At 48.9% G+C, this 21157-nt stretch overlaps 1 protein-coding gene across 2 annotated transcripts in view; it reads right to left on the bottom strand.

The window, feature by feature from the left end:
* DIS3L (DIS3 like exosome 3'-5' exoribonuclease) overlaps positions 1-21157 on the bottom strand; it is a 102449-nt gene that overhangs the window by 4508 nt on the left and 76784 nt on the right. For both annotated transcript variants that reach the window (XM_085850139.1, XM_085850140.1), the window contains 2 exons: positions 16019-16176; positions 12700-12874 (listed from right to left, as the gene is read on the bottom strand). In XM_085850139.1, the coding sequence (XP_085706265.1) occupies positions 12700-12874; positions 16019-16176 (333 nt within the window). The remainder of the gene's footprint in view (positions 1-12699; positions 12875-16018; positions 16177-21157) is intronic.

The raw sequence follows: 21157 nt of genomic DNA, 5'->3' as shown, positions 1-21157 counted from the left end.
CGCTCCCCAACCAAGAAGCTCGGGTTGTGGCACAGGCCTTTATGGAAGGATATGAATGTCGACATGGGATTCTGGAAGAGCTGCACACAGACCAAGGATGAAATTTTGAAAGCCAATTGCTAAAAGAAGTGTGCAGTGTCTTGTCAATTCAGAAAACCAGGACAACACCATTAAGGCCACAATCTGACGGGATGGTGGTAAAGTTCAACAAGACCTTGATCCATCAATTGAGCTTGTTCACTGCCACCCATCAGGATGACTGGGATAAACATCTCCTGTATTTTTTGATGGCCTACCGGACCAGTCAACATGGAGCCACCACATGCAGCCCAGTGCTGCTTATGTACAGATGGGAGTTACGGACGCCCGTCGATCTGCTGTGTGGTCCAGTGCCAGAGCACCCTAAAGACTGCTGAGGGAGGGTTACACATGTCACTTGGTGCAAGGCATGGAACGGGTCCATACTTTCGTGTGCTGCCAACTCCATCTAGTAGGTGTAAAGATGAAGCGCAGGTATGACCACCAGAGCCAGGTGAGCGTATACTCCACGGGTATGAAGATTAGGTTCTTCAATCCATGAGAAGGAAGGGCAAATGCCCAAAACTCACCTGACTTTGGCAGGGCGGGGGAGTCATGGTGCAAATCTGTGATGTGATGATTAAGATCAAAATGGGGCCAGGGTCCCTTCCCTAACCCTAACCGACTACGACCTAAGAAGGGCGACGAGATGGCCTCATGGATCGCTCCGACCTTAGAGGTGGAGGCTAGACCGAGCACCTCTGTGGACGTGGGGGGGGGGGCTCATTAGAATAGAGTAGAGAGTTTTTGAGCACAAGGCGGTGCGGGTGAACAACCCCCCCCCCCCCACTCATAACAGGGCAAAGGAGTATTAGAAAACAATAGATTAGTTACGGGGAGGTAGTGTAAAAAAATGGCAGTGAGGGCATTAAAAGGGGCAAAGGAGCATTAGCATTAGCGAGTGATGAATTAGTTAGAGGGCGGTGGTGTAAAATAATTATGCCAGTGGGGGCATTGGAAGTGGTCCGTACCATGCAAAGGAGCACTCGGATAGATAAGTCAGAGGGAGGGGGAGGTGTACTTTTAGAATAGTCATGCCCACTTGGAGGCACGAGAAACAGTTGCCTCCATGGGGGCATAGGAGCATTAGTAAGAAGAGGGGATTAGCTCTCGATGGGAGTATTATGATGGGAGATGGGACAGAGTGTTTGAGATGGTTGATGGAGCTAGTGGGGATGGGGATGTAGCTAGCTGAGCGACAGAGTTAAATGGACTGTGCGTCGTGTAAGGGATGACGGGGGTGAGCACGAGTTAGTCAGTGGGAATTAGTTAGGAAGATGGTACCAGTGTGAATGGAGATGTGGAAATGTGAACGAGCATGTATGGAATGAATGCGGGTCAGCGGCCCGAGAGTGGATGTGAGTGCATGGTGTGAAGGAATGATTGGAAGGGAGTGATTCCCACCAAAGGAAACCCGGGGGCTAGTTAAGAGATTCGTTAGAGGGATTTCGTCAAATTTACAATGGAGGCCGTTCTGCGGTTGGTGCCGTGTGTAGGAATGTTTTTGTTTTGCAGGTATGCAACGAGTTTTGACGGGCTGGGAGTGTGGCTCACGAGAGGTGAGTATTGCTGAAGAAGGCACCCCCTGTCGCTGGAGGATCTGTCGGCCAGGGTAGGACATGAGCCCATGGTGGGCACTGGACATACTACATTTGTGTACGGGCTCGGGTAACCATGGAGAAGGGACCTGGAGTGCCAATTGCCAGTGAGGGCACTGGGGGGGGCGGAGAGCTTTCCCCATATTCTCAATGGAGCGATTAAGCTTGAAGGTGGCCTCAGTGTGCAATGTGTGAGTACACTGGTGTGTAGACCTGGTAATGGAGTCACACTGCCCAGCCAGGAAATTGTGTGGAGGCACGGATGAAAACAGAGGGTAAAGGCCCCAACTAGTGTGAGCACTAACGTGAGCAACAAGTGAATTCATTTGTTACAACCACACAGTTTGCTAAGTCCTGGGGAAGTTTAATTATTTATTATTGAGGTGATAATGGATAGAGTGGTTCAGAGTGTTGTGTTTGCCCCTTTGTATCATCCACCACTCAGGTAACTGCTGACCGCTGGAGAAGCTGTGGGATCTGCAGATGTATCTTGAACTTGCACTGAGGTTCCCACAGATACACTTTTTGTTCCTAAGGGACCCTTAGGGGCTGAGAGGGATTTATTTTTTGGAATTTGGCACTGAATGAGGGGAATCCAAGAGACAGACATTATAGTTTGGCAACAGAGACAATTTAAAGAGGGGGGGGCTAGGATAGAGCAGGCACAGATAGGACTGGAGGGTATGAACCATGACGAGAATAGGCTCATGAGATTAAGGGTGGTGGAATGGTTAGGTTAGGGCCGAGATTGTTCTGAGATCGGCCGGCACCACCACCACCTCCCTCATGTACGTGTGCACTGAGAGGCCGGCCAGCAACTTCTGCCGAGCCTGGTTTGCCATTTGCATTTGCCTGTGCTGCCTATGTCTTTGCCATGGGTGTGCCTGTCGCCCCACCCACTGCCCTTGTCACGCCTTCCCAAGTCATCTCCAAAGACCACTTGTTGTGTGGCCCCATTCTTCAACATTGGCACTGAGGACTACTTTTGTGTGGTCCCGTTCTTCAACGTTTGCTCCAAGGACACTTTTGTGTGGCCATGTTCTTCAACGTTAGTGCCAAGGACCACTTGGTGTTGTGCCAAGGACCACTTGGTGTTCTTCAGTGTTGCAGCAAGTGGGGCAGAATAATCCCCAGGGGCTGGAGGGTAGTCTATCCCTGTGATGGTCCCACAATGATACCCTCCAGGCCAAAGAAGATCTTTCAATATGGGCCACGTGGTCCCACCTGCAATTTTTTCCCATAACTTTCCCCTAAGGGTTGTCTTCAACAGCGAAGAACCATTTGATGGCGACCTGTCGCCCAGGGTGAAGTATGTAAATAAGTGTAAAAATGTTTGAGCCCACCTGATATGTGTTTAGGTAAATAATTACATTTAGAACTATCTCGTGTGAATGTGTTATAGTAAAGCTTGGTTTTTCAAACCCGGGGGCGCGACCGCAAGTGGGGTCGCCGGGCAAATTTTGTGGGGTCGCGGGCGTCCGCTTGCAGCGAAAAAAAATTGTCTATTTTCGATCGGTGTTCGCTTTTACGGGATGTAATATAAACGGTTCATTCAAAGTATGGGAACCGGTACAACATGACGCTTGGAATGGGATCCAGCCGATGCGCGGTCTCGCTGAAGGGCGGTTCATTTTGGCAGGAAATTAGTGGTTTGATCCACGGCCTCTCAGACTCAGACTCTGACTCTATCATTAACGTCTATTCACGTCTCCACGTACGACTTGAGACCTTATTTGTGATGGCCTGAGAAATGGTTGAGGACGTGTTCAACAACAGGTTTTTTTTTACAACTAAAATAGCTGCCAGTTGGCCATCTTTGATCTGATCTCCAAAGATAAAAATGAGGTGCATTTGTAAACCATCATTCATTATCTGTTTGCCAAGTTTGAAAAACATCGGTAAATGCATGTCCGAGAAATGTTTGAGGACGTGTTCAACATCGGGTGTTTTTTACAACTTAAATGGCCACCAGCCATGTTGGAGCTGATGTCGAAAAAAATATGACGTGTATATTTAGGCCATCATTCATTATTTGTGTGCCAAGTTTGAACAAGATCGGTAAATGCATGTCTGCGACATGGTTGCGGACGCACGCATGCACACATGGACGTACGCGAAAATCGAGACGGAATCCATCAGCCCCCGTTTCAGTCCAAGTCCAACGGAGACTGATAATGTCCATTCAAATGAATTGGCTACAGGTGGACTCAATCACGTTGTGGAGACATCCCAAGGATGATCAAAGGAAATTGGATGCACCTGAGCTCAATTTGGAGTGTCGTAGCAAAGGGGTTGAATACTCTGACACAAGCTATTTCAGCTTTTAATTTTTAATTGATTAGTAAAAAATTCTAAAAACACGTTTTCACTTTGTCATTATGGGGTATTTTCTGAACATTATTGACTAAAAAATTATATTTAATCCATTCTGGCTGTAACAACAAAATGTGACAAAAGTCAAGGGGTGTGAATACTTTCTGAAGGCACTGTATCACATTTCATTAATTTCTTGTATATAACTACATAAAATCTATATAATATCCATTATGTACATTTAATATTACATATATATTGTTGTGGTTACCAGATTCGCAAACCACCATTCAGGTCCCTTAGGTGAGGTATCTCGGTAAGTGCATGTGTAGTTAGGCCCAAACCCGTTGTCTAGTGGGAATACATGTCATTTATACGTGCTGCGACTCTTCAGGATAGCCGTTTTTCTTTTACTATCTTTATTTTGGACCAACCGCCGTGATTACCATCACAACCACAACAACAACCACCAACCACAACGCCGCTTCACCACAACCGCCACGACCTTTACCGTCACAACTCGCCACCATCGCATCACCGTCATCTCGCGCCACTCATGGGCACCGATGCTGGACTCGTGGAGGGCGCACGTTGAACAGCGTGTACAAAATCACGGATTTTGCGCTTCAAAAACGGATCAAAAACGACACACGCCCACTTTTTGCCGTCCAATCGGTGAGAGAGGGGCGAATTGGCCCCGCCCCCAGGGCGATCGATATATGCAAATTTGTGGATCAAAAAGCCTTCACGCCCACTTTTTCTCGGGCCAATGGGGAGCGAGGTGAAAGGTCAAAGGGAGGGGGGTCAAAGGCGAAGTTACGGGGGGATAAAAGGACGGTGTTCGTCAGTCAGAAAAGGAGAACGAAGAGAGAGAACGAGAGTCGCAAAGGAGGGTCGGAGAGTCAAGAAGAGGAGAGTCGGAAGCAGAGGGTCAAGACTTCGCGGGCGGTGGAGCTGCTCGTCGTGTGCGTTGGAGTCGGAACGGAGGGGACGGAGCTGTGGAAAGGCGGCGACACCAGACGAGGGGGTGCTCGCGTCGTGCAGGAAGCTGCACCCGAGGGAGGCCGACAGCGCGACCTGGCCGAGGTGGAGACGCTCGTCGCACATAATAAAGATCCTCTATACCCCGAGCATCAGCAACCCCCTCCTGTTTCCCCCCGCGCTGAGATAGTGCGACCAAGGGGGCCCCGTTCCCACCCCCTGCCAGGCACTGTCCACGAGGCCCGCGGGTTGCGGGGCCATCGCCGCTCCGCGTCTCATCACCAGACGGGTAGGCCCGACCCGGTCTCGGCCTCAGGCCTACCCCATTCTTGGGGGATTTCTTTTCCTTGGTTTTGGGTATGTGTTGTCGGCGCCGTCTGTGAAGTAGAATTGTATAAGTGTTGCCGTGTGCTCGGTAGTCGGTATTAGCTCTGCACTGTGTTTTCACTTTTATGTTTGCTTTTTGTGTAAATGGAATTGTGTTTTCTTTTTTTTGTGTGCATTTGGTGGAATTGTATTTGTGTGCTTCCCGTTCGTCGCGAATAAATGTGCTTTATTGTTGAACTGTTCTCCCGCTTCGCTTTGTCATTTCTTTCTTTGAATCCCCATCTTGCTTCACGTAAAGGGTTGGTAGTGGGCTGAATACGCCCGATAATTAATCGAACCGTCGAGGTCGACGATAACACCGCTCGGTTATTCTGATAGTACGGAACGGGTCGCTTAAGTGGCCCGTGTCCGAAGTCGACCTGCGGCGAGGTGCGATCGCCCGGTCTACCCTCCGCGTGGGTACTTAGGTAGTTCGAATTTGGCGAGCAACCCTATCCCACGCGGGGGCTGATTGGCTCGATCGCGGTGAGACCGAAAGGTCCACCCGTGACTGGTTCCCGGCGTTAGTCCGAGAGGGTCACGACTGGATTGTCCGTCCGGTGGGCGACGTGCCGCGATTCGAGTTACGTGGCCGTTCGCACGCCGGCGGGCGCGAAAACCGCAACACTGGTGTCAGGAGTGGGATACAAATTCATCGCCCTCCTCGCGGCACTGGTATTGGAGAGCGGGACAACAGGCTCTCCTGTCTCCAGCGAAATTCACGGGAATCGGTCCAGGGGTGAGAGAAGCGACCCCCGATTCCCTCCAAATTACGAGCGAGCAAATTAACCCTTCACGAGAAGCAAGATGGCGTCTCAAGGCGAGCGGGAGCCGGGGGTATTAGAAATGGATGTAGAATGTGTAGGATCCATGGTCCAGGATGGAATCCCTGAGCAGGAAATGTTGATTGTGCAGGAACACGGACTCGCCCAACTGAACCCAGAGCCCGAAATGGGTGCGGCAGCGGCCGCAGTGTATGACACCTCCCCTCCCCCTCTCCACCAAAACCCTTCCCCGACCCCTGCCGAAACGGCTCACCCAAGCGCACCCGACATGACCCAGCTATACACCATGCTGGCAAAAATGTATGCGGAAACGACAGCGAAGATGATTGCGAACATGAACAAGCAAATGGACGAAGTAAAAACGAATATGAAAAACGAAATAAAAAGCATGAACGAAAAGATCGATGCGAGTACACAGCAAACGAAGGAAAGAACGAAAAAGCTGCGGGGTGAGACGCAGAACATGGGCCGAAGCCTGCAGGCGGGCATGAAGGCCGTGACCGGGGAGATAAAAATGGCGACTCCACGTGTGGGAGCAAACGAGCTGGGTGGGGGTGCAACGGCTGACAGGCCCGCGGTGGAGGCGGGTGAAAAAATAATTCGTGGAACGTGTTGGGCGAGGGTCGTGACGATGACCGAAAGGGAAAAATTAAATGGGGAGACCAAAACGTGTGAGACGAGACACGAGGTGACGACAACAGAAATAATAGTTGAGACAAGGGAGGTAAAGGGTGAAGAGTTGGCAGAGACACGGGAGATGGGAACGATAGAGGGAAGACTACACGATGAAGACGGGGTAAGTGACGCGCACGCACACACGGAGGTAGTGGAGGACAATGGGGGTGAGCTCGCGGAGCGTGTAGGGACCCAGTGCGAGCACCTGGATGGCCTCCTCCAGGAACGAGGGGAGGGAGTATGCCCCCTTGAGGCGAGTCACGACCAGGTGAGTTCGGTCGTGCTTTGCGAGGTTGAGGGGACGAGTGCTGTGGACGGGTGCACGGAGAGCTTGGGGGGTATAGAGGCCCCGGAGACCCTTGTGGGGACACGAATCCCCAGTGTGGTTGTCCCTGTGTGTGTGGTGCAAGGTGTGAGTGCGTCCCCGTGTGTGGAAGAGACCGCGTGTGTGAGTGTCGCCGTGTGTATGGATGAGGCACCGCGGGTTAGTGCCCCCGCGTGTATGAGTGAGGCACGGTGTGTGGATGAGGTACCGCGGGTGAGTGCCCCCGCGTGTGTGGATGAGGCACGAAGTGCGAGTGAGGCACCGCGGGTGAGTGCCCCCGCACGCGTGAGTGAACGGCCGTGTGCAAGGTCACTGTGTGCCAGGGAGACCGTGTGTGTGAGAGAGCGGTATGAGAGGGAGATGTCGGTTGGCATGCGGGAGCACGCAGCCGCGTCTCCCGGTGTGAATGTGATGGAGTGGACTGTGTGCGTCGTAACACGCAGGTGTGCGTGGGTTGAATGGCGACGACGAAGGCGACAGAGGAAAGAAAGCCGAGTAGCGGCTGTGGTTGTTTCGAGCACCGTGCCGGGTTCACCCAGCAGTGAGCACGCGGTTCGTGCTGTGCAACGCACGAGACCACCACGTGCTCGCTTGCGAGAGTGAAGTCCCGGTCCGGAAACGCACGCGGTGGATTTGCCGATCCCGCGGACGGACAAAGTTTAGGCAGGTAAATGGATTTGGACCGGACGGGTTCTCCACGCGATCGTGTGTGTTAAGCTCCAACGGGCAAAGCACATGTGTTCGCGTGGGGAACCCCTCGAGACGTGGGGCTTGTGTTTTTTTTTTGCGCACGGTGACGTCATGGCTGCACGTGTGGTTGGAATCCGGCAGGAGGGGTATCTCTGCCGGATGGTAGCGTCCAAGGAGGGACGAGGGACACGTGCAGCTGCATGACGTCACGGGCAGGTGTAAAGTGCGCGAGCTCTGAGTTGCCACGCAGGTGCTGCGCATGTAAAGAGAAAAAAACAAACAAAAAAAAAACAGCAAGCCTCACTTTCGGGTGTACAGGATTCCTGGGCAAGGGGTGAAAGACCCCCTTAACCCTGGGCACAGGATGGAAACTAGTTAGGGGGAAGGGTTAGCTTAGTTAGACCGACTTCATGGGGCAGGGGTAAGTCCTCATGGAGTCCGTGGAATGGATTAGTTAGAGGGATTGTAGCCAGATTTAGGTTGGGAAATAAAATGATTGATTTGGAGACAGAGACAGACTGGTGAATGTGTAGTGGGGACGTAGCTTAGCTACGTAGGTTAAAAGGAACGTGCTGTAGTTTAAGGGACGACGTGGGAGCACGAGTTAGTTAGGGGAGGTAGTTAGGAGGATGGCAGAGTTCGGTGGTGAGTGTGTTGAAGAGTTGGAGAGTTGTGAGGTGAGTACTTGTTGAGTGAGTGAGGCCAGCGGGTCTGTGTGAGTGGAGTGAATGGGGAATGCATGGTGCGATGAGTGATTGGGGGGGAGGAGTGACTCCCGCCCAAGGGACCCCGGGGTCAGTGTAGATTGAGTTAGCTGGGTTAGTCAAATTGAAAAATGGAGGTCGTTTTGTTGTTGGTGGGAAAGTAGGCTCGAGACCCATTTGGAGGGGTGCAGGAGCCCTGTTGACGGGCTTGGGAGCGTGGCTGCGAAAGGTGAGTATCGCTGAGTGGGTACCCCGGGCACCAGGCTAGTCGGCCGCGGTAGGCCAAGGGCCCATGGGGGGCCGGGATAGAGTAGTGGGCACGGGTGCGCCTGCTTGGTGCGGGGGCCCGGGGCGCCATGAGCCGCGTGGGCAGTGCAGTGGGCACGGGTGACCCTCGGAAAGGGGCCCGGGAGGCCGGCCTGCCACGTGTGCGTTTCAGGGGAGGTGCCATGGGGGGCACTCCCCGGTGTTAGGGAGCTGGTAGGCTCGGAGGCAGTGTAGTGCCCGGGGGTGCCATAGCGGGAGAATCGGCAGAGGGTCGTGCCTGCCAAAGGGAGCCACGTGTCCCAGCCAGGAGACCGTGTGAGGGCACGGAGAGAAAATTGGGGGGCGAGGCCCGAAATTGTGAGGACACCAACACAGGCGACGGGAATCTGGGTTGTTAGAACCAATAGTTTAAGCGAGAGGCGCTTGTTGAAAGCCCCGGGGTAGTTTAAGAGTTAATGGTTAGGGTAGATTAGGAGATGTACCCCTCCGCACCATCCATCCCCTCGCTGTCGTTGTGGGCCGCTGGACCCACTTGGTGTTAAGATCGCCGAACTCTGGGGAGGCCATTCTGAGGCTTGAGTTGGGCCTCGACACAGGACGTTAGCTCTCCCTTGTTCCCCTCCGGGAAGGGAACGTAGGGGTTGGGAGTAGGCTAGGTGACAGGATAGGTTAGCCGAACAAGGACGATAAAGGGGGTTAGGGGACGATTTATAGTGGGGAAGTAAAAATAAAAACAACAGAAAAAAAATAAGTTGGGGCTAAATTGGGGTTTGACAAATTAAGGGAGTGGGTATGTACAGTGACAGGCAAAGGCGATAGGTGGGAGGGAGACAGGAAGGTAGGTCCGAGCCCGCCTTCCAAGTGGCCAGCACCACCGCACTCCCTCCACCAACCTCCACTGAACGGCAAAGGCTAGCCAACTCCATCGGCTGGCCGTGTTTTTCTTCGAGGCGGAGGCCGGCCAACTTCATCGGCAGCTGTTGTTTTGCTGCAAGGCCTGTGCCATCGGCTGGCCGTGTTTTGCTTCAAGGCCTGTGCCGGCCACTTCATCTGCAGCTGTGGTACTCCAAGGCCTGTGCCGGCCAGTTCATCTGCCGGCTGTGTTTGCCTGCTGCGGGCTGTGTTTGCCTGCTGCCTTTGCCATGCCCACTGCCCACGTTCACCAGCCCCGTTCAATTTTTGCTTTGCCCCCCCCCCGTTCATTTCCATGTGCGCCAGGATCGTAAAAGCAACAGTTTGCAAGCTGCAAGAACTGCCCTGTTGGCAGCTACAACACGGGCCTGCAGTGGCAGCCCGTGCACCGTGTTTGTGTCCATGCATCCATTCGTTGTGCTCATTGCGTGTGCCACTTGAGCTGGCACGGAGACTGCGTTTGTGCAGCCCATGCACCGTTGTGGTTCACTGCATTCAGTTCAAACCGTTCATGCATCCATTCGTTGTGCTCATTGCGTGTGCCACTTGAGCTGGCACGGAGACTGCGTTGTGCAGCCCAAGCACCGTTGTGGTTCACTGCGTTCAGTTCAAAAGGGAAGGCCTTGGACTGCGTGTGAGCAGCCAGCCACGTTCCCTGTCACCTGCATTGTTTGAGTCAGAGACTGCATGTGGGCAGCCTGGCTCCCTGCTAACTGCTTTCTTTTTGCAGAGTCAATGATCCTGGGCCATGGTTTAGTGTAAAATTTGTAAGTTAAGGTAAGATGTACTGTAAATATGAGTGCGCCCCCGGCATGTATGTCTTAGCGCCGGCAATTTTATTTAAGTCGTCCGTGTGAGTGAGTTTGTTTAGGTAGTTACGCAGCCCTCAGGTTATTTATTTTGGGGACACGAATACCATGAATGTCGCACTCAGGGATCCGTAGGTAAAATGTACTAGGGGAAAACTACACATGATGGCACACGAAAATTTGACGACTCGGGACGAGTCTGTAAAAAGGGAAGGGGGTAGTGTTGTGGTTACCAGATTCGCAAACCACCATTCAGGTCCCTTAGGTGAGGTATCTCGGTAAGTGCATGTGTAGTTAGGCCCAAACCCGTTGTCTAGTGGGAATACATGTCATTTATACGTGCTGCGACTCTTCAGGATAGCCGTTTTTCTTTTACTGTCTTTATTTTGGACCAACCGCCGTGATTACCATCACAACCACAACAACAACCACCAACCACAACGCCGCTTCACCACAACCGCCACGACCTTTACCGTCACAACTCGCCACCATCGCATCACCGTCATCTCGCGCCACTCATGGGCACCGATGCTGGACTCGTGTAGGGCACACGTTGAACAGCGTGTACAAAATCACGGATTTTGCGCTTCAAAAACGGATCAAAAACGACACACGCCCACTTTTTGCCGTCCAATCGGTGAGCGAGGGGCGAATTGGCCCCGCCCCCAGGGCGATCGATATATGCAAATTTGTGGATCAAAAAGCCTTCACGCCCACTTTTTCTCGGGCCAATGGGGAGCGAGGTGAAAGGTCAAAGGGAGGGGGTCAAAGGCGAAGTTACGGGGGGATAAAAGGACGGTGTTCGTCAGTCAGAAAAGGAGAACGAAGAGAGAGAACGAGAGTCGCAAAGGAGGGTCGGAGAGTCAAGAAGAGGAGAGTCGGAAGCAGAGGGTCAAGACTTCGCGGGCGGTGGAGCTGCTCGTCGTGTGCGTTGGAGTCGGAACGGAGGGGACGGAGCTGTGGAAAGGCGGCGACACCAGACGAGGGGGTGCTCGCGTCGTGCAGGAAGCTGCACCCGAGGGAGGCCGACAGCGCGACCTGGCCGAGGTGGAGACGCTCGTCGCACATAATAAAGATCCTCTATACCCCGAGCATCAGCAACCCCCTCCTGTTTCCCCCCGCGCTGAGATAGTGCGACCAAGGGGGACCCGTTCCCACCCCCTGCCAGGCACTGTCCACGAGGCCCGCAGGTTGCGGGGCCATCGCCGCTCCGCGTCTCATCACCAGACGGGTAGGCCCGACCCGGTCTCGGCCTCAGGCCTACCCCATTCTTGGGGGATTTCTTTTCCTTGGTTTTGGGTATGTGTTGTCGGCGCCGTCTGTGAAGTAGAATTGTATAAGTGTTGCCGTGTGCTCGGTAGTCGGTATTAGCTCTGCACTGTGTTTTCACTTTTATGTTTGCTTTTTGTGTAAATGGAATTGTGTTTTCTTTTTTTTGTGTGCATTTGGTGGAATTGTATTTGTGTGCTTCCCGTTCGTCGCGAATAAATGTGCTTTATTGTTGAACTGTTCTCCCGCTTCGCTTCGTCATTTCTTTCTTTGAATCCCCATCTTGCTTCACGTAAAGGGTTGGTAGTGGGCTGAATACGCCCGATAATTAATCGAACCGTCGAGGTCGACGATAACACCGCTCGGTTATTCTGATAGTACGGAACGGGTCGCTTAAGTGGCCCGTGTCCGAAGTCGACCTGCGGCGAGGTGCGATCGCCCGGTCTACCCTCCGCGTGGGTACTTAGGTAGTTCGAATTTGGCGAGCAACCCTATCCCACGCGGGGGCTGATTGGCTCGATCGCGGTGAGACCGAAAGGTCCACCCGTGACTGGTTCCCGGCGTTAGTCCGAGAGGGTCACGACTGGATTGTCCGTCCGGTGGGCGACGTGCCGCGATTCAAGTTACGTGGCCGTTCGCACGCCGGCGGGCGCGAAAACCGCAACAATATATATATATATATATATATATATATATATATATATATATATATATATATATATATATATATATTCCATTCTTCATTATGCCTTTTTCCATTTTTTTATTTGGCACGTCTGATTGTTATTATCGAGTTCATAGATATTTGAGATCAGCCCAAGTTGTTGTGAATATTGAACATATTAAGAAAGCAATAATGGCATGAAAGATATAATGCAGAGGCACAGCCATCTGCCTCCATGTGGTGTGAAGTGCTATGAAGCTTACCGTGACATGGTCAAAGAGGTGCAAGACGAAGGGCTGACCATCGCTTGGTTGGCTCACAATCTCATGCTTTTTGTGAATCAGAGATCCATGGCTGAAATCGCACCTCCCATCAGCCATCAACCTGGCAACACGTCCTTCCTTGTCCTTCAGGAAGATGGCACCTCGCAGAGCAAATCTACGCGAGCGTGAGCCATATTAAGCCACTGGGGCTGGATATCTCTACATCATTAACATCGCAATCCATCTCAGCCATTGCTTTCTGAAAACCTATAAATTATTCATCCCCCTCACTTTGCTTCAGTTATGTTGTTTTGCATATCATCTGAAGATTGAGGCAATGGCAGCAATTCTCACAATGACTGCCCCTGCTGAAAGAAGAAAGATGAACACAAAAGAAAAACCCTCTAATCCATAAGGAAAGAATAATAATCTCTTCACAGAAACACAATAACACCATGAGAGATTGTACATCATTATTCCTTGATCATATGGGCGTGGAATAGCAAAATATCGTTGAACTTCAGAAAATACCGATAGGTACAGTACAGTTAAAAATGGTGTGTGTGTATGTGTGTATGTGTGTATGTGTGTATGTGTGTATGTGTGTATGTGTGTGTGTATGTGTGTATGTGTGTGTGTGTGTGTGTGTGTGTGTGTGTGTGTGTGTGTGTGTGTGTGTGTGTGTGTGTGTGTGTGTGTGTGTGTGTGTGTGTGTGTGTGTGTGTGTGTGTGTGTGTGTGTGTGTGTGATTTGGGTGATTAAGGCAAGAAATGGCATGCTGCTCTACTAAAGTGTTAATGATTCAAAGTATTGAGGGTAAAAAGGCTAAATAATGGAATTAAGCATTCACATTAATGTGGACGAGATTGATTTTCCTTATGACAGACTTATCTCTCATACATATCACCTCCAGAGGCAGTACCAAAATTAAAATCCCAGATTTAAAATCCCAGATCATTCACCAACTGACACTTTTTTTTAAAAAACTACTTCCTTTTTCCAACAGTCAGATTTTCTTCTCTTCTCTTCTCTGAGTGACCTGCTTCCAAAGATAAGTAAACCGTTCTGAATTTGTCTCTGTTGTCGTTGATTGTTGTCCACTTTTGTTTGTGTCAATTGTTCATACTGGAGTGGATCAGCGTGCTTTGTATGCCTCACCACAAGTTGCTGCAGAGGCACAGACATCTTTGACCATGCCTGCTTTCTCTGGGAGTGAAGGAGGGGGGGTGGAATGGTGGGTGTGGGTTAGTGGGGGGTGATTTATATTTATTTTTTAACTAGCAGAGCCTATCCGTTGCTTCGCTGACGGACCAATTAGTCATCGTATTTGCCGAAACTTTTGGGTGAGAAAAAGGAAATAAAGACAAATTCACTCGTGCAGAGTCCTTTCAAAGTTTCTTCCTTGAAAGGGGTAACGTTACGGTCCAGTATATTAATTTAATTGTGTTTGGGAAAGGTTACATTTGCTGTTAAGTTTTCTGTTAAATCACAACAACAACAACAACAACAACAACAACAACGACGAAAAGGCAATAACATTGGGGGAATGGAAGGAAAAAGGAAAAGGACGAAGCCAAGAGCAGGCGGTGGGACTTCTCTGGAGCTGTCACGCTCTGTTGGAAGAGATCCATCCATCCAGAGACCATACTCTGTGCAGAGCGTTGGTGCTGCTGAAGCAGTCTCTTTAGCTATTGGGCACAATCCTGGGCAGGTCGCCACTCCAACACAGGATACCAGCATGCTGACACTCATTTTGCCAACCTCGGAAAGATGACAGGCAGAGTCAACCCCACCTGGTAAGAATTCAACAGCCGAGTGGGATTTGAACTCAGGATCCTAGGATCCCAAGCCCAACACTCCAGCCATCAAGCCAACACCAGGCATACACTGGTGCTGTTGACAAGTGAATAGTCAATTTACTTGGTTGGAAAGCTAACAATCGATTTATTTGGAACAAAATTTCACGTTGGTTTAATCATAAAGATATGTTTTAAAAGCCTGTGTTTCCGAGATGGAGAGAGAGAGAGGAAGAGATGCATAGGCCCCTTTAAATCCAACATTCACCGGGAATGAGAGATCGTGGTCTTCTGCATGAAAACCTGTGAAGGTTTAGTGACTCATCGATTCCTTTAACATGGTGGCCCAACGTTAACCCATTGTGCGCTGGACCAGGGATGAGATTCAGCTCATCTTCGTACATCTACCCTTTGAGGTATTCTTCTCAGCTGAACTGCCTCCACTAATCGTGGCATCTACCTGTTGGACATTGCACTTCTGTATGTCGGCGACGATTTCTTTGCAACTCCTTGTATTCCCTGTTGGCACCATTTTGGGGAATTTATGCACCATTTTGAGAAGGCAATCGGTGTGTTGACTGGTGCGTACTCTCGAAGCTTATTCATTCCTCCAACCTCTCCTGTCCTTCAACCACATCATCCTTTTCAGCTTGGAGTTCCCATCTTCATTACCTGTGGTGCAGCTTCTTGAAACTGTGGACTCAGGTTCTTCTCTATGCTTCGGTGATTCGCCTTCTGAGGACTTATTGAACGTGATGGAATGACTGCCTGTGTTAGCTTCATCATTTGTGCGCACCCTTTTGACTTTGAACATTCCAATGAGGCTCAACGTTGACCTTTCACCCATTTATAACCAGCTGGGGTTTAATGTGGGAACTGCTTGATGAATCTGTTTGCTTTAAGAGCCGTGAGTTTATGTATAGCTGCATAGCTGTATGTAACGTTCATACTTATTGAATTTGGGGATTCTTAGGAAAGGCATTAATTGTGATATTTAATTAATATTGTTGTGCTTGAGGTAGATTAAAGAAAAATCCAAATCCATTGGGACCATACTCTGTACAGAGCGTCAGTGCTGCCGAAGCAGTCTCCTGGGCTATTGGGCGCAATCCTGGACGGGTCACCACTCGGACAGAATAATTGAATGGCTGAATCGTCCCAGCAAGCTGGTACTCATTTTGCCGACCTCAGAAGGATGGCAGGTTGAATCAACCCCACCTGGTATAAATTCAACGGCGAGCAGGATTTGAACTCAGGACCTGAGGATCCCAAGCCCACCACTCGAGCCATTAAGTCAACACCAGGTATAAAGGTAGACATTAGGGATTAATAAATATTTATTATAACGTTACCCTTATGTCTCCTGTCATAAGTTCGTTTCACCCTTAAAACAACATGAAGGGCACATCAGTATCTTTATTATTTTTCTGCCATGACACCCTTTGGGTTACACTCGCTGCGGTGCCCTGAGGTTGCCACGTAATAATATAAATTATAATATATACAATATGTGCAAGCCTAACCTTGGCACGAAGACCAGAACACCATTGGCGCGAATAGCAAAAACCAATGCATCAGCTACGCGATGATCTGTACTGCTTTCCTCGATTCCGGGGTTGACATCTCGGAAGAATAGGCACTGGAAGAGCTCCACAGAATCCTTCTGTGCCTTCTGCGCAGCCTGTTGGGGGGAGGAAGAAGGGGAGGTGGATGGATGCAAGCATCAGGAAAGCTGGCACAGAGCATCGCTGTTGCATCTACCAGTGAACAGCTGTCCAATAATAAATGAGTTATTCCTATTTTGGCTGCACTTGCAAGTTGTGCCAAAAGCTCTTTGGTAAGTTAAATATGCACACTTACCACGGAATTGTGCAGTGTCAAGCATACAAATGTTGCCCTTAAAGGGATCAGCAATGCTTTATGACAGAGATAAAGGCATTCTTTAGAATGTCGGCCTGATCACAAGACATACATTATCAATTAAAAATAAACATATACAGTGAACAGTATATATATATATATATATATATATATATATATATATATATATATATATATATATATATATATATATACATATATATATATACATATATATATATACATATATACATATCTTCGTCTTCTTTCGGCTGCTCCCGTTAGGGGTCGCCACAGCGGATCATCCGTATGATCCGCATAGTGATTTGGCACATGTTTTACGCCGGATGCCCTTCCTGACGCAACCCTGGTCGCCTCTTACGACACAGGGATATACATATATATATATATATATATATATATATATATATATTTATATATACATATAGACACTTATATTGAAAAGTGTTCTGGAGCTCATACATTCCTCACATGCAGACCAAAGACAATAGTAGTCAATGTGGAGAAATCAACAGAGTCCATGGGATTTTAACCTGAGATTCAAGCATCAACGATTTATTTTCTCAGATTGTAATGCAAAAGGGCAACCCATACAGAACAGAAAAGACACAGAATATCCCCTTGAAAAAAACAAGTCATAACAAATAGATAAAATAAGGAACAAGCCATTGTATATGTAAAGGAATGGTTCTGGGACTCCAAACCTACGTTGCAGTAAAAGCTCCATCATTAGCAGGTCGAGACAAAGGTCGGCGGCCAAATTGACGAATAGGTTTTCTCAACTGTGTGTTGACAAGGGTATACTAACGGCCATGGGAAACAAAGTACAGCTGACGTTCTGGGCTCTAACTCTTCGTTGGAGCAAGAGATCAGCTTTACTTTCTTCTCTTGGTCTGATGAAATTTCAACATCCAAAATGTCAGCTTTACTCTGCTTTTCTTCCCACAGTGATTAGCATACATTTGTTAACCTTCGGTGGGTAAAACCTATTAGATGGAAGAGAAGTTTTGGAAATCAATATAATGGGGCATACTCAGATTGGCAAAAATGGAAATAAATTCTTCAAATACAGTCAAAGAAACCCAAGAAGATGTTTCAATCTAAAGCTTAATTTATAACCACAAGCTCAGTCCCTATTTACCCCTACTTCCTCAACATTGACTGGCAGGGACTGCATGTTGCATTCCCAAGTCAAGACTGGTCCTTCATTTCCACCTCTCCTGATATTAATACTGCCTGGGAATCCTTCCACAGCTTGTTTTTCCTCATGTACAGATTTATACCATCTCGTCCAGTTATCATACCTATCCTTTCGCCCATGGTGCACAGAATCCTGCGGTGAGGCAGTTGCCCTCAAACAACTTTCCTTCTCTTCCAGGAAGGCAAATCCAAAAGAAGGCAACCTCAGATCATTCCACAAAGCCTGGAACAAGTGTGTCTCCACTCTCAGGAAAGCGAGAAAATTATGTCTGGCCAGCATCAAGACTGAACTCAAACCCATATTCTTCTTCTTCAAAGAAGTGGTAGCACAGTGTCGAGTCTGTCTCTGGTGTATACTTCCCCTCCATCCATTCTTTCAATCCAAATGGCACCACAACTGACTTCTCATGAGACAACTAAATGCCTTCATTCCATGTTTTCTTCCAAATATTGTGTATCCAACCCCTCACCTCCTACATACCACACCTACCCTTTGCTCTAGTACCCAACTACTCCTTGATACTGCCTTTCTCACTTGAGAGGTTGCAGAGGTTTCTGGCAAACTCCAAGTCCGATTCTATGACAGGCCCAGACGGCATCAGTGCACGTATCCTAAAAACCTCCTCTGCAGCTCTTGCTCCTCCTCTTTGCTCTGTTCACTTCATCATTCTCCCTGAGTCAGTTTCTGTCTGCGTGAAAGGTAGTGCAAAACACCATCACCGCAAAACACCATTGTAGTACAATGTAGTGCAAAAACAGATCCTCTTAACTACATGCCTATTAGTTTGCTTCCAATTCTAAGAAAGGTCATGGAATCTGTCACTGCAGTTGACATCAAATCATTCATTTTCTTTAATGGCCTGATCTCAGATCATCAGTTCGGTTTCAGACTTGGACATGCTGATTCTACTCTCCCAGGAATGGATATAAGCTGTCATTCTCAGACGTGAGATCACGACCATCTCACCAGACATAGCTCGAGCATTTGATAGTCAGACACCGTGCCTTGATCACCAAACTCGCTGCTTATGTCATCCAAAGCCACCTCCTCCAATGGATCAACGACTTGTTACACTCCTGTTGTGAGCATGTAGCTTTTAATAGGATCTTCTCATCTCTTTTTCCCTGTCAAGATTGGAGTGCCCCAAAGCAGTGTTTTTGGCTCAGTCTTGGTCCTCATCTTCATCAATGATATTTGTGATTCCCTGGAAATTCTTGCACATCTCTTTACTGATGATTCCACCATCTGCCGTATAATTTCTCATCCTTCAGACAGGCAAGCAGCAGCCTCTTCCCTCTCTGTAGACTTTGAGCCAGTCTAACACTTGGAATATGTCTTTGAACCCGGACAAATCCCACACACTCTCCCTGACTCTCCAAAAGGACCATCTGGCAAGCCCTCCCATCTCGTTCCGAAACAAGCCACTTGACGAGGTTAAGTCACTCAGACTGTTGGTCCTCAGCATCAGCCATGATCTTCCTTGGGAAGAACACATTTCCAAAATGGCCTACAAAGTCAGCCGCTGACTGCCCATCTTCCGTCATGCACGATTTTTCCTTGGCCAATCAGAACGTTTGACAGCCTACAAGGCCTTCATTCACAGCTTGATAAAGTACTACTCTCCAATTTTGGATTGGTGCCCCTGCCTCACACATTGCCATTCTCGATACCGTAGGGAGCAAAGCCCTCAAAATTATTTGGATCTCCTGCGACAAAGTTGATTGTCTGGACCTATGACTTTCGCATCGCAGACAGGTTGGTGGCCTCTCTGTATTCTGCCACCTCCTTTTTGTTCTTGCACCCTCTGCCCCTCCCAGGTTTCTGCAGGGTGCACATGGTCTGCCAGTAACTTTCTTGTTAAACTCCCAAAATACAGGCTCATTGCTCACCTACACTCATTTGTTCCTCTTTTCTCTCAACTGTGCAACCAAGTTCCCCAATCTGTTCAGCACCATTCCTCTCTCCAGGGCTTCAAGACAACTGTTCACCACAACCTGACATCATCCCCATCCATATTCATGATCTATTCTGCTTTTTCAGGTTATTGTGATTTTTTCCCCCTCTTCCTCACCCAATTTCATTAGTTTGATCCTTTTCTGTTTCATCCCAACTTTCCCTTCCTCTTCTTATTGTTTAATTCAGCTTGTGTGCAACTTGTCCACCCAATGTGTCGTTTTCCTCACCATGATCTCACTCTCGCTTCTACTCTGCTGTTGGCATTTCCCCCTTTCCATTTCATTTTGCTCTAGGTCTTCAATGAGCCTTGACCATGCACTCAGTATACAAAAAAAAAAATGATCCCTCCTCAGTTGTACCATCTCTTTCCAAAATTCCTACTTCTGTTGTTTTTCTTTACAAACTTCAATTTCTGTCACCAACAAGACCAGATTATATTATCCCACTCTGGAAATGGAACTCTCCGAGGGGGTCACACACCACCCAAAGTGCAAAAGAATGCGTGAACCAGACATACTAAACACTCCTTCAGCAGCCAGACCCAATGCCAAGCCCAACCCCATGGTCCAAACCCCAAAACCCGGCTCAGGCCAAGAGACCGTTGAGCCCATCGCGCCCGAGCTGCAATGCTTATAAATCTCCGGAGATGCCATTGGTCGTGCGTTTATTTAATTTCAGCACACGTGCTACAACCAAAATGCAATAAGGCCCAGAATCTCTCAACCTGAGCCGAATCCCAATATTCAAACTGCAGAATCGAACCCAGCAGCAGCCCCGACCGACAAAAAAGTGACCATCCACCCAACCCGCACACTCCGGGCTCAAAACACAGCACAAACACCATAGCACAACATAACCACCTCCAAACCACAACACAACTACCTGTGGGAACGTATCACAACTACACATTGTTGATGACTTCATGAAAGTTGGAAGAGGGGTCAGAGTAGGAGGAGAGAGAGGGAGAAGGGGTGGGGAGCAAGGACAAACATAAAGAGACATTATATGACAGAAGTAAATCGACACCATGATTTTTAAAGAATATATTTATTGAACATTTGAAGTACATTTGATCCAATTAAATACAAACACTAGTATTTTGTAGACTTGCCATTTGCAGATTTCAACACTTTTACTCTTTCAGGCATAGAACTAATGAATTCCAAAATTTTCTCTTGTGGGATTTCTGCCCAGGCTTCACACAAACGGTTTAGCGATTCTGCCCGTGATGTTGGTTTCCTGGACTTTTTCCGCACAGCTTGACCCAATATGGCCCAGAGGTGTTCAATGGGATTCATGTCAAGAGACTGACTTGGCCATGGAAGTCGCTTGATTCCATTTCTGTCCTGACATTCTTTGGTCTTTTTTGCAGTGTGGCATGTTGCTCCACCTTCCATGAACCGAGTGTTGTTTTTGACCATCTGACCAGTGGAGGAGACGGGGAGAAGTCCATCCTAAAGGATAGAAATGTATTTCGTCGAGTTGATGTTGCCAACACACTCTGCAAGCTCTGACGGACCAGTGCTCCAGATTGCTCCCCAAACCATCACTGAAAAACCACCGTGTTTGACAGTTGGCTGCAATCGGTTCAAAGAGAAGTCTTGACTGGGGAGTCTCCAGACCC

This window comes from Eptatretus burgeri, chromosome 12 (assembly GCF_056783735.1).
Source record: "Eptatretus burgeri isolate ZD-2024b chromosome 12, Ebu_testis_v1, whole genome shotgun sequence".
NCBI lineage: Eukaryota > Metazoa > Chordata > Myxini > Myxiniformes > Myxinidae > Eptatretus > Eptatretus burgeri.
This window is presented reverse-complemented; position numbering and strand designations above follow the sequence as displayed.